The 12,137-nt window shown below is 36.8% G+C and overlaps 1 protein-coding gene and 1 non-coding gene across 6 annotated transcripts in view; one reads left to right on the top strand and one right to left on the bottom strand.

Annotated features, from left to right (window-relative positions):
• The window catches only part of LOC112834512 (ufm1-specific protease 2), a 70,206-nt gene that overhangs the window by 19,579 nt on the left and 38,490 nt on the right, over positions 1–12,137 (top strand). For 2 of the 5 annotated variants that reach the window (XM_073902309.1, XM_025886302.2), the window contains one exon: positions 110–183. The exons of the other annotated variants lie outside the window; for them this stretch is intronic. In XM_073902309.1, coding sequence (XP_073758410.1) covers positions 110–159 — 50 coding nt within the window. In that variant the 3' untranslated portion in view covers positions 160–183. Of the gene's footprint in view, positions 1–109; positions 184–12,137 lie in introns of those variants that run through there. 5 annotated transcript variants of the gene reach the window in all.
• TRNAR-CCU (transfer RNA arginine (anticodon CCU)) lies at positions 8,718–8,790 on the bottom strand. The gene has a single exon. It is a non-coding gene; the product is annotated as a tRNA-Arg (tRNA).

Here is a 12,137-nt window from a genome sequence, read left to right as displayed (position 1 = left end):
TCTATACATTGTATATGCACACAAAAACATTGGCAGGGAGCAGGGTTTTTGTTTTTGTTTTCTGAAGTATACTTGGCACTCCCACATTAAAAAATTCTTTTTTTTCCAGGAATTCCAAGTCAACTGTATCAATTGCTTCCATCCAAGATATGTAAATAAATTTTTAAAATCAATGTTTCAAAATCCTTTGTCCAGTACTTTTTTCTCCACAAAATTATTTTTTAATTAATAATTAGAGAGAGAGAGAGAGTGCTTGGGGGGATGGGGGTGGTGCAAAGAGGGATAGAGGGAGAGATAGAATCTCAAGCAGACTCCCCACCAAGAGCGGAGCCCAATGTGGGACCTGAGCTGAAATCAAGAGTCTGATGCTTAACTGACTGAGCCACCCAGGTGCCCCCTCCACAAAATTATTTTAAATTCACTTTTACATAGGATTATAATTACCTTGAAATTATAGTAATTTTTTAATTAGAAACTGCAATTAGGTATTTGTTTTATATTGTCAAGAACTGTGAACAGCCTTGAGATTTCACTGAACTTATAAGCTAGTGTTGGTCTGACAGTTTCATGGATTCTAGTGGAAGACATGAGAGTCCTGGGTCAGGGATAAAGAACAGTTTGTTACTCACAGCAATAGCAGTAGCCAGAACACCAGCACTTTTGCATTGATTCTCCAAGCCCCAATTCCTATACGCAGCATGAAAAGGGTCATACAGCATGTTGCATTACCAGAGAGAACTCTGAACTTAGGGCCCAAATCTTTTATGAGTGCAGTAAGCATGCCTATGCCTCCCCTTTGCTCTTGATGGAAACATTACCCTTATTATACAGGACAGTTACCATACTTGTCCTTGCTCCAGAGGAGACACTGTCTTTAGCTTCCAAGACTGATTGCTATACAAATAAACTGGTTGAATTTTGTCACATGCTTTTCCTGCATTTACTGAAGTGATCATGTGTTTTTTTTTCTCTCTTTAATCTGTAAATTTGGTAATTACATTTATCAATTTTAAAACATTACACCAACCTTGCATTCCTGGGATAAACTTCACTAGGTTATGTATTACCCTTTTAATACATACTCCTGGATTCAATTCAATAATATTTTGTTAAAGATTTCTGCTTCTATATTCAGAAGAATATTAGTCTCTATGTTATTTTCTTTAATGTCTTTGCCTGGTTTTGGTATCAGGAAAATCTGGCTTTATAAAATGTGTTGGGAAAGGTTCCCTCCTCCTCCATTTTCTGGAAGTATTAGTGTAGGATTGGTTATTGATATTATTTATTCCTTAAGTACATAATAGAATTAACCAGAGAGCCTGGAGTTTTCTAAACAGGAAGGTTTTACATTGCAAAATCAATTTCATTCATGGATATAGAACTATTGAGATTTTCTATCTCTTCTTGAGTCAATTTTTTATGTTCTGAAGAATTTGTACATTTCATATATGTTCTCAGACACATTGACATAAAGTTGGTCAAAAGACTGTATTATCTTTTTAATGTCCAGAGGACATATAGTAATGTCCCATTTTTAATTTCTGACATTGGTAATTTAGGGATACTCCTTTTTTCTTGAACAGTTTTTCTAGAGTTCAATTGAATTTATTGCTTTTTTCAAAGATCAGTTTTTATTAATTTTTCTCTATTAACTTTGCTATTTTTAATCCATTGATTTCTGTTCTCTCTTTATTTTGGTCTTAATTTGCTCTTTCCCTAGTTTCTTAAGGTGGAAGGTCAGGTTATTGGTTTGGAAAATTTATTTTTCTCTATAATATACATTTAAAGCTACAACTTATCCTCCAACCACTGCATTCGCTGTATCATACAAACTTTAATATGTTTTCAATTTCATTTGGTTCACAGTATTTTCTCTTTCCTTTATGACTTATTGACATAATGGAATATTTAGAAGCGAGTTGCTAAATTTCCAACTCTGGAGATTTTCAGGTATTTTCTGTTACTGATTTCTAATTTAATTCTATTGTGATCAAAGAACAGTACAATTTAACTTTTTACATTTATTGAACTTATTTTACTGCCCAGAATATGGTCTGTGTTGGTCGGTGTTTCACACTAACTTGAAAAGAATGTATATTCCGCTGTTGTTGGGTGGAGTGTTCTAAAAATGTCAACTAAGGAAAGGCTGTTGACAGTGCTGATAAAATCTATATCCTTACTGATCTTCTACTTGTTCCAATAATTACTATAGAAGAATAGAGAAATGGGTTTGTCCATTCTATCAGTTTTTGTTTCATATGTTTTAAAGTTCTTTTATGTGTATACTTTCATGTCCTGTTAGTGAATTAATCCCTTTATTATTACAAAATGAGCCCATTTATCCCTGGTGATTCTCCTTATTCTAATGTCTTCCACTGATACTAATATAGGCCCTCCAGTTGTCTTTAGCCTTGTGTTTGCCTAGTATTTTTGCTTCATTTTACTTTTATATTTATAATGGTGAGTCTATAGTAGAAATTTTTCATAGTCAGATCATAAATATATGCCATGAAAAACTGATGACAAAATCCTGAAAATCAAACATAATGAGGGTGGTTCCAGTCCAATATGGTGATGTAGGAAGACCCTGAACTCACATCCTTCAAGGAACACACCAAATTAAACCTATTTATAGAACAGTTCCTCCTGGAGAAGAACTGAGGGTCAACTGAACAGCTTCTGCACAACAAAAGAGAACAGCAGTAGGGAACAGCAAGAGAGATAGAGACATGGTAACAAAGGGAAACCTCACCCCTGATGTTGCAAACTGCAGTGGAAGGGATGATGCTGAGGGGCCAAGAACTGATTCCTCTGTCCTTGGGCACAGGAAGAAAAAAACAAAACAAAACAAACAAAAACAACCACAAAAACCTGGCAGTGTAAAAGAGCAACCAGCATATAAAAGAGAAAGTTCTAGAACTCTGCCAACCCATGGAGGAGCTGGGGGGAATGCTTTCCAAGTCATAGGGACTGAAGAATGACAGGTTTACATTCCCTCTCCACCTTAAAAGCACAGATGAGAGCAGAGTCTGGTTGCCATAACTGACTCGCCACCTCAGTAAGCCCTGGGACCACAAGCACACACCAGCCCCAGTTGTGCTGGGACATAGAAAAAAAGCTATGGCTTAAAAGGGAAAAGGAGGGGTGCCTGGGTGGCTCCGTCAGTTGAGCGGCCGGCTCTTGATTTCAGCTCAGGTCATGATCTCAGGGTCCTGGACTGGAGCCCCATGTGGAGTCCGTGCTCAGTGGGGAGTCTGCTTGAGATTCTCTCTCTCTCTCTCCCTGTGCCCTTCCCTCCCCCCCACACACTAGTACTTGCTCTCTGTCTCTCTCTAAAATAAAAATAAAAATAAAGTAAAAGGGCAAAGGAACTGCAGGAACACTCCCTGGATCAGAGGGACTGGCTCAACACCTCAGCAAACCCTGGAACTGCAAGCCCACACTAGCCCCAGTTGCACCTGGGCATGGGGGGAAAAATTAAATTAAAAAAAATGCTTTTTTATATTTGTTTTTGCCTTTTCTTTCTATTCTATTTCTTTTTTTCCCCTCTTTTTCCCTTTTTTTCTTTAAAAAGATAACGTTTAAAATTGCATCTAGCATATAAAAGAGCCAGCACTCGAACTCCACCAGATGACTAGGGGAGCTGCTGGAATCACTCTCTGGGTGGGAGGGTCTGGTGGATATAGTTTATGCTCCCCCTTGAAAGCATGGACCAGTGCATGGTCCAGGTACCTTAGCTGACCTGCCGCCTCAGTGAGCCCTAGACCCGTAGCCCACATAAGCACCAGCCATCCCACCAAGGCAGCCCAAGGACAGTGCACACCAGGACACACCTGGTTAGCGTTCACTACAGCTCCACCCTTCACACCAAGGTGACACAGGTGCAAAGCACCCTAGACCACAAGAGGCCCACACCACTTTGTCTTCAAACAGCTTATTAGGGCACCCCAGGTGCAAAGTGCTCCAGAAGCTTTCAGTTGATGTCTGCCTCAGACCCAGCTGTCTGACAGGGTGCCCCCTGCACAGAGCATCCTAGAAACCCCGGCCAGTAGCTTGCATTGGTTTCAGCCACCCCACAGGACACCGCCTGTACCAGGCAGGGTGCAAAGCACCCCAGAACACACCTGCCTGTACCAGACGCAGTTCCAGTTGCCTGGCCGGAGGACCCTCCACACTGAGAACATTGGTGCACCTGGCTTACACCCAGTTCAGCTTTGGCTGTCCTGCGAAGGCACCCCCAATGCAGAGCATCCCAGGATGTCCTGGCCTGTACCCCATCTCACCTCTAGCTATCTCTTTACAGATAGTCCTGGAACACCCATTTATATCACTTCAGCTTCACTATCCTGCCAAGGTATCCTCTGTATACAGAGACCCAACCACCGTGCCCCGCCCCCCACCACATGCCTCCACTTCAGTTCAGCTGTCCTGCCAGGGCATCCTCTGTGCAGTGAGCTCAGGGACCTGCTGGCCTAACATAACCACGTAGGCTTCAGCTCCCCTCCAACTTTGGGCACACCTTACTCAGAGCATCCCAGGGCACCCCAGCTTATACCCACATCAGCTTCAGCTGTCCTGTCAGGGTGCCATCAACACAAAGAATCTTGGGTTGTGGACCATGCACTGGTCCATGCTTTCAAGACACTTTGGCTTGTGTCTACTTCAGCTTCAGCTGCCCTGCCGGACCTAAAGACACATACAAACTGAAAGTGAAGGGATGGAAAAACAGTTACCATGCAAATGGATGTGGGGGGGGAGCCAGAGTAGCAATATTTATATCACAGAGAATAGATTTTAAAACAAAGACTGTAACAAGAGACAAAGAAGGATATTATATAATGATAAAGGGATCAAACCAACAAGAGGATCTAACAATTGTAAATATCTACACATCCAACACAGGAACACTTAAACATAAAGCAAATATTAACAAAGAGAAAAATTGACAGTAATGCAATAACAGTAAGGGATTTTAACACCCCACTTACATCAGTGGATAGATCATCCAGGCAGAAAATCCATAAGAAACTGTCTTGTAATGACACATTAGACCAAGTAGACACAACATACACAGAACATTCCATCCAAAAACAACAGAATACACATTCTTTTCAAATGCACATGGAACATTCTCCAGAATAGATCACATGTTAGGCCACCAAACAAGCCTCAATAAATTTAAGAAGATTGGATTCATACCATGCATTTTTTCTGACCACAAAGGTATGAAACTAGAACTAAATCACAAGAAAAAACACAAAGATGTGAAGGCTAAACAACACGATACTGAACAACCAGTGGGTCAATGAAGCAATCAAAGAATAAATAAAAAAGTACATGGAAACAAATGAAAATGAAAACACGATGGTTCAAAATCTTTGGGACCCAGCAAAATGAGTTCGAAGAATATATAGCAATACAGGCCTACCTCAAGAAAAAAGAAAAAAGAAAAAAAAAAAAAAAAAAAAAAAAGGCTCAATCTAACCTTACACCTAAAGGAACTAAAAAAAGAAAAAAAAACCAAAAGGAAAAAAAAAAAAAAAAAAAAAAAAAAAAAAAAACAAGAAAAGGCTCAATCTAACCTTACACCTAAAGGAACTAGAAAAAGTGAAACAAAACCCAAGGTGAATAGAAGGAAGGAAATAATAAAGATCAGAGCAGAAATAAATGACAGACAAATACACACACACACAATGAAACCCAAGAGATGGTTCTTTGAAAAAATAACCAAAATTCATAAACTCTTAGCCAGACTCATCAAGGAAAAAAAGAGAAAGGACCCAAATAAATAAAATCAGAAACAAGACAGAAGTAATAACTGACATCACAGAAATACAAAGGATTATAAGAGAATGCCATGAAAAATTATATATATGTCAACAAATTGGACAACCTAGAAAATGGATAAATTCCTAGAAACACATAGTGTTCCAAAACTGAATCAGGAAGAAATAAATATCCAAACAGGCCAATTACTGTTAACAAAAGTTAATCAGTAATCAACTACCAAAAAATAAAAGTCAAGGACCGGAATGATGCACAAGTAAATTCTACCAAACATTTAAAGAAGAGTTAAAACCTATTTCCTTCATACTATTCCAAAAAATAGAGGAGGAAGGAAAGCTTCCAAATACATTCTATAAGGCCAACATTACCCTGATACCAAAAGCAGACAAAGACACCACAAAAAAGAAAACATGGGTACAAAGATCCTCAACAAAGGAGCACCTGGGTGGCTCAATCAGTTAAGCGTCTGCCTTCAGCCCAGGTCATGATCCTAGGGTCCTGAGACTGAGTTCCACATCGGGCTCCCTGCTCAGCAGGGAGTTTGCTTCTCCCTCTTCCTCTGCCCTCCCCCACTCATGCTCGCTCACTCGCTCTCTCAAATAAATGAAATATTTAAAAAAAAAGATCCTTAACAAAATCACAAACCACATTCAACAATACATTAAAAGCATCATTCACCCAACCAAGTGGGATTCATTTTGAGGATGCAAGAATGGTTCAATATTCGCAAATCAATGTGATACACCACATCAACAAAACAAAGGATAAAAATCATATGATCATCTCAATAGATGCAGAAAAAAACATTTGATAAAATTCAATATAATTTCATGATAAAAAAAAAGCCTCTCAACAAACTGGGTTTAGAGGAAATATACCTAAACATAAAAAAGGCCATTTTTAAAAAAATCCACAGCTAACATCTTACTCAATGGAGAAAAACTGACAGCTTTTCTTCTAAGATCAAAAACAAGACAAGGATGTCCACTCTTGCCACTTTTACTCAACATAGTACTGGAAGTCCTAGCCACAGCAATCAGACAAGAAATAAGAAGCATCCATATTTGCAAAGAAGTTAAACCATTACTATTTACAGATGATGATACTATACATAGAACACCCTAAAGACTTCACCAAAAAAAAAAAAAAATGCTATAAGTAATAAAGGAACTCAGTAAATTTGCAGGATACAAAATTAATACCCAGAAATTAGCAGCATTTCTATACACTAATAATGAAGTAGCATAAAGAGAAATTAAGAAAATAATTCCATTTACAATTGCAGCAAAAAGAATAAAATATCTAGGATATTATTTACCTAACAAAAGAGGTAAAAGACCTACACACTGAGAACTATAAAACATTGATGAAATAAATTGAAGATGACACAAACCAATGCTCTTGGGTTAAAAGAATTAATATTGTTAAAATGTCCACATTACCCAAAGCAACCTACAGATTGAATGCAATACCTATCAAAATACCAACACCATTTTTCACAAAACTAGAACAAAAATTACTCAAATCTGCATGGAATCACAAAAGACCCTGAATAGCCAAAGTAATCTTGAGAAAGAGCAGGGGGGTAGGGAAAAATGGGTGAAGGGGAGTGGGAAATGGAGGCTTCCAGTTATGGAATGAATAAGTTACAGGAATAAAAGGCACTCCATAAGAAATATAGTCAATGATATTGTAACAGCATCGTGTGGGTGACAGATGCTAGCTACACTTGTGGTGAGCATAACATAATGTTTAAATTTGTCAAATCACTATGTTGTAAACCTGACATTAATGTTCATTGTGTGTCAACTACATTCAAATAAAAATTATTTTTAAAAAAGTATTGATGCTTACAAATGTGAAAAACTATGGTCTCATATTTTCCTTTATTATAAAATTATATAAATGGCAAAAAAAGAATGAATTCAGATATTGAAAAAAGGAGTAAAGGAAGGTGAGCATTGTTTCAATTAAATACAGAACTAAGATTAAAGAACTGTGAGACTTAACAGTTACAAAATAGAATATTTGTGTTGAAACCATCGCCAATATAAACAACTAAACTAAAAAACTACACCCTTTTACTTTTAACCTATCTATGTGTTTACATTTAAAGTGGGTTTATTTTAGAAAGCATATAAATGGGTCTTTCTTTTTACCAAGTCTGACAATCTATGCCTTTAAATTGCAGTGTTTAGCTATTTACATTTAATGTAATTATCAATGTTTAATGTAATTGATTTCTATGTATTTGATTTCTATTTGTCCCATCTATTTTGTTCCTTTTATCTTTTCCTGCCTTCTTTTGGATTAATTAAGTATTTAGGATTACACTTTTTTTTTAATTATTAGGAATACTTTTTTTTTTAAAGATTTTATTTATTTATTTGAGAGAGAGAGAATGAGAGACAGAGAGCACAAGAGGGACGAGGGTCAGAGGGAGAAGCAGACTCCTTGCTGAGCAGGGAGCCAGATGCGGGACTCGATTCTGGGACTCCAGGATCATGACCTGAGCCGAAGGCAGTCGCTTAACCAACTGAGCCACACAGGCGCCCCAGGATTACATTTTCTCTCCAATTTGTCTTATCAGAAATCTCTGTTTACTTTTTAAAGGCTGCTCTAGAGTTATATATTTTTAGTTTACTACTGATTTTCTTCAAATGATATTATAGCAATTCATATACAATGGAAGACTTTTATAATAACATCTCTATTTTCCTCCTCTCATTCTTTGTGCTACTGTTATTTAGACTTTACTTTCATATATGTTATAAACCCAACAAATTTTTAATAGTTTTACTATAAATAATAAGTTATCTCTAACTTTTTAAAGAAATTAAACCAGGAGGAGAAAAAAGTTTTTTCTATTTATCATTTCTAGCATCTTTTTTTTTTAATTTTTAAAATTTTATTTTTTTAAGTAGGCTCCACACCCAACATGGGACTTGAACTCACAACCCTGAGATCAGGAGTCACATGCTCTACCAACTGAGCCAGCCAGATGCCCCTCTAGCATCCTTTAGATCAGATTTCCATCTGATCATTTTTTCTACCTAAAAACTTTCCTTAACATTTCTTGTAATGCAGGTCCCACCTCTTCTCTTTCTCAGTCTTTATTTCACCTTAATTTTTTGAAAAATATGTTTCAGTGAAAATAGATTTCTGAACTGACAGTTTCCTTGAATTCTTTGAAGATGTCATTCTTTTCCTGACTTGCATCATTTCTGATAAGAATTATCATACATAGTCTTTTTTTCTCTGGCAGATGTTAAGATTTTTCACTTTATCACTGCTTTCCTATAATTTTATTCTGATGTGTCTTGGTGTGCATTTTCTTTATGCTTATCCTGCTTATTATTCCTTGGGCATCTTAGATTAGGGGTTTTTAACTTTCTTCATATTTGGAAATTTTCAGCCACTATTTCTTCAAATCTTTTTCTCTCTGCCGCTTTCTAAGGCTTGGTAACACATATGATACTTGATACTGTTCTAGAGCTCACTGACATTCCTTTCATTTTCTTTTTTGTCTTTTTTCTCTGTGTGTTTCACTTTGGATATTTTCTATTTTTTTTTTTAAGATTTTATTTATTTCACAGAGAGAGAGATAGCGAGAGCAGGAACACAAGCAGGGGGAGTGGGAGAGGGAGAAGCAGGCTTCCCGCAGAGCAGGGAGCGCGATGCGGGGCTCAATCCCAGGACCCTGGGATCATGACCCGAGCCGAAGGCAGATGCCTAACGACCGAGCCACCCAGGTGCCCCGGATATTTTTTATTTTTATATCATCAAGTTCACTAGTTCTTTTTTTCTTTTGCAATGTCTAATTTGCTATTATTCCCATTTACTGAAAATTTTCATTTCAGATATTTTATTTTTCATCTCTAAATTTTCCAGTTGGTCTTGTTTATGCCTTCAATTTCTCTCCTCATTGTGCTTGTATTTTCCTTTAAATACATTAACATAGTTATACTAGCTATTCTAATGTCCTTGCTGCTAATTCCATCTCTGCCATTTGTGGGCTTGTTTCTAATGACTGATTATGGTTATGGGTCACATTTTCCCGCTTCTTGGTATGTCTAGTAGCTTTTTATTGTAAGGTGAACACTGTGAATTTCATATTGTTAATCGCTAGATTTTGTTTTGTTTTGTTTTCCTCTACGGAAAATGGGATAGTTCTGTTGAGATTAGTTACTTCTGTTTCAATTTGATCCTTTTGAGGCTTGTTTTAAAATTGTTGTTAGGGTGGGTCTAGCGCAACCTCTAGTGTAGTCTAGATCCTCTGGGATCTCCACTGAATGCCCTAAGAGACTGACAAAGACCCTCCATGGGCTGGTGGGAACTTCCCATCTTCAAATGATTCCTGGCCCTATGTAAGCTGTGGGAACTAGTTAACTGACAGGTCCCCAGTTGTCCTTTGCCTTCCTTCATGGAATTTAACCCTATGGGTGCCTTAGCAGTCAGCAGAATTAAGGGGACTCCAGCGCACAATTCTGAACTCTTTTCCTATGTAGCTCTTTCCTCTCTAGAACTCTACCCCACAATTCCAGACACTTTAGACTCTCTGAGTTCCAATTTCTGTCTCATATGAGCAAGGCTACCATACTTGGAGATTCCCCTCTATCCTCTCTAGTCCAGAAAGTGCCTCCAAATAAAAAGGAATTGCAGGACTCACCTCAGCTGTTTCCTCTTTCTCATTGATGACGGTCCTGCACTGTGTCCAATGTCTAAGAAGAGCGGTTGTGTATGTTTTGTACAGTTTTCAATTGTTTAAGGAAGGAGAATAAGTCCAGCCCCTCTTACTCTATCTCGGCTAGAAGCCAATTTGGGACAGTCAAGTTTGGGAAATTTAGAAAGTCCTATGAATGGACAGAACATAGCAGCAATCTTTCTAGGTGGCTGGTAACTGTAAGAATGTTTTCTCACTGAATCTCCCTCATCTCTAGAAAAGCTGCCTGTAACTATGGGTATGTGTGTACAGGGCTATTGACTAGCCATTCTTCACTTTAAGGTGTATAAGTAGAGAGCCACACTTTAGGCTATGGAGCCCTCCAAAAATAAATAAATAAAATAACCAGGGCAAGTATTATTATGAGAATAATGCCAGAATAAGAACCTTACTCTTGGAGCCCTAATTTTCCTTAGATAGATCTTCCAGATGTTTAGAGGCAAGATCTTTTCTTTTTTATCTGGGGGTAAAATTCTGGGCTGCCCAAACTGGTAAAATACTGAGAATAGGAAGGAGGTAGGAGAAAAAAGAAATAGACTGAAAAAGTCTTTCCTCAACACACTTTAAATTAAATGTTTCTAGCTCTATTCTTACTTTTTATTTATTTTTTATTAATTTATTTATTTTTGGTCTATTGTATTTTTTTGAAACTTCTCTCTGATGATCCCCTTATTCATTTTTCTGGGCTCATTATTTTAGTATTGTTTTTAGTGTCAGAGAAAGAAAGCCAGCAAATAAATGTGTTCTGCCTGCCAGTTTTAAGTGGAATCCCCTAATATATTAGTGTTGTAATTATGTTATAAATAGCCTTATAGTATATTTTTGGTTGGGACAAATATCCTCTTCAAAATAAAATTTAGAAGTAGCTAGTCAAGTTTTATTATTTTTAATTCTGTAGAGATTTTTATTGAATTGCATTGAATCTATTGATGTAGTAAAGAGAAATAGCATATTTACAATATTGAGTCTCCCTAGAACATGGCATATTGTTCAGGCTGTTCTTTAAATTTTCATTTTAACCCTAAGTTTCCTTAGCTTTTTTCTACTGTACATAGAATAGTTTCACACTTCCTGACATATTTTTTAAAAACTCTTTTGCAGATAACTATATAGACATCCTGTTAATTGGACTATTTTATTATTTCTAATATTGCAACAGTTTCTTTTTACATTGTAGGTAGGTAACTATATCACCAGAAAGGAATAATGTCGTATTTCTTTTTGTAACCTTTATTCCCCTCAGGGTTTTTTCTTGTCTTACTGCATTAACTGTATTTTCTAAAGCACAGCTTTAAGAGTTGTTGATGGCTCTAGCTTAATGTTTGTTATGATTCTGGTAGATATCCTTTATAAAAATTAAGAAAGGTTCTTCCTAATCCTCATGTCCTAAGAGGTTTTAAGTGGAAAGGGTATTTAATTTTGTCAAATGGCTTTCCGGAATCTATTGGGGGGACATGTATTTTTTCCATTTTAATATATTACTTAAGCTAATTATAACAGATCCACTAATGTTAAGCTATTGTAGTAGTCATAGAATAATCAATCTTATTTTATGATCGTTTAAAATGTGGATTTATTGGCTGATAGTTGATTTTGAGGTTTTTTTTAATGAGTTAGAAATATTATT

The sequence above is a fragment of the Callorhinus ursinus genome, unplaced genomic scaffold (assembly GCF_003265705.2).
Source record: "Callorhinus ursinus isolate GAN/ISIS: 27379988/994484 unplaced genomic scaffold, GSC_fseal_2.0 scaffold17, whole genome shotgun sequence".
Classification (NCBI taxonomy): Eukaryota; Metazoa; Chordata; class Mammalia; order Carnivora; family Otariidae; genus Callorhinus; species Callorhinus ursinus.
Note: the sequence above shows the minus strand (reverse complement) of the source record. Positions and strands in the feature narration are given on the sequence as shown.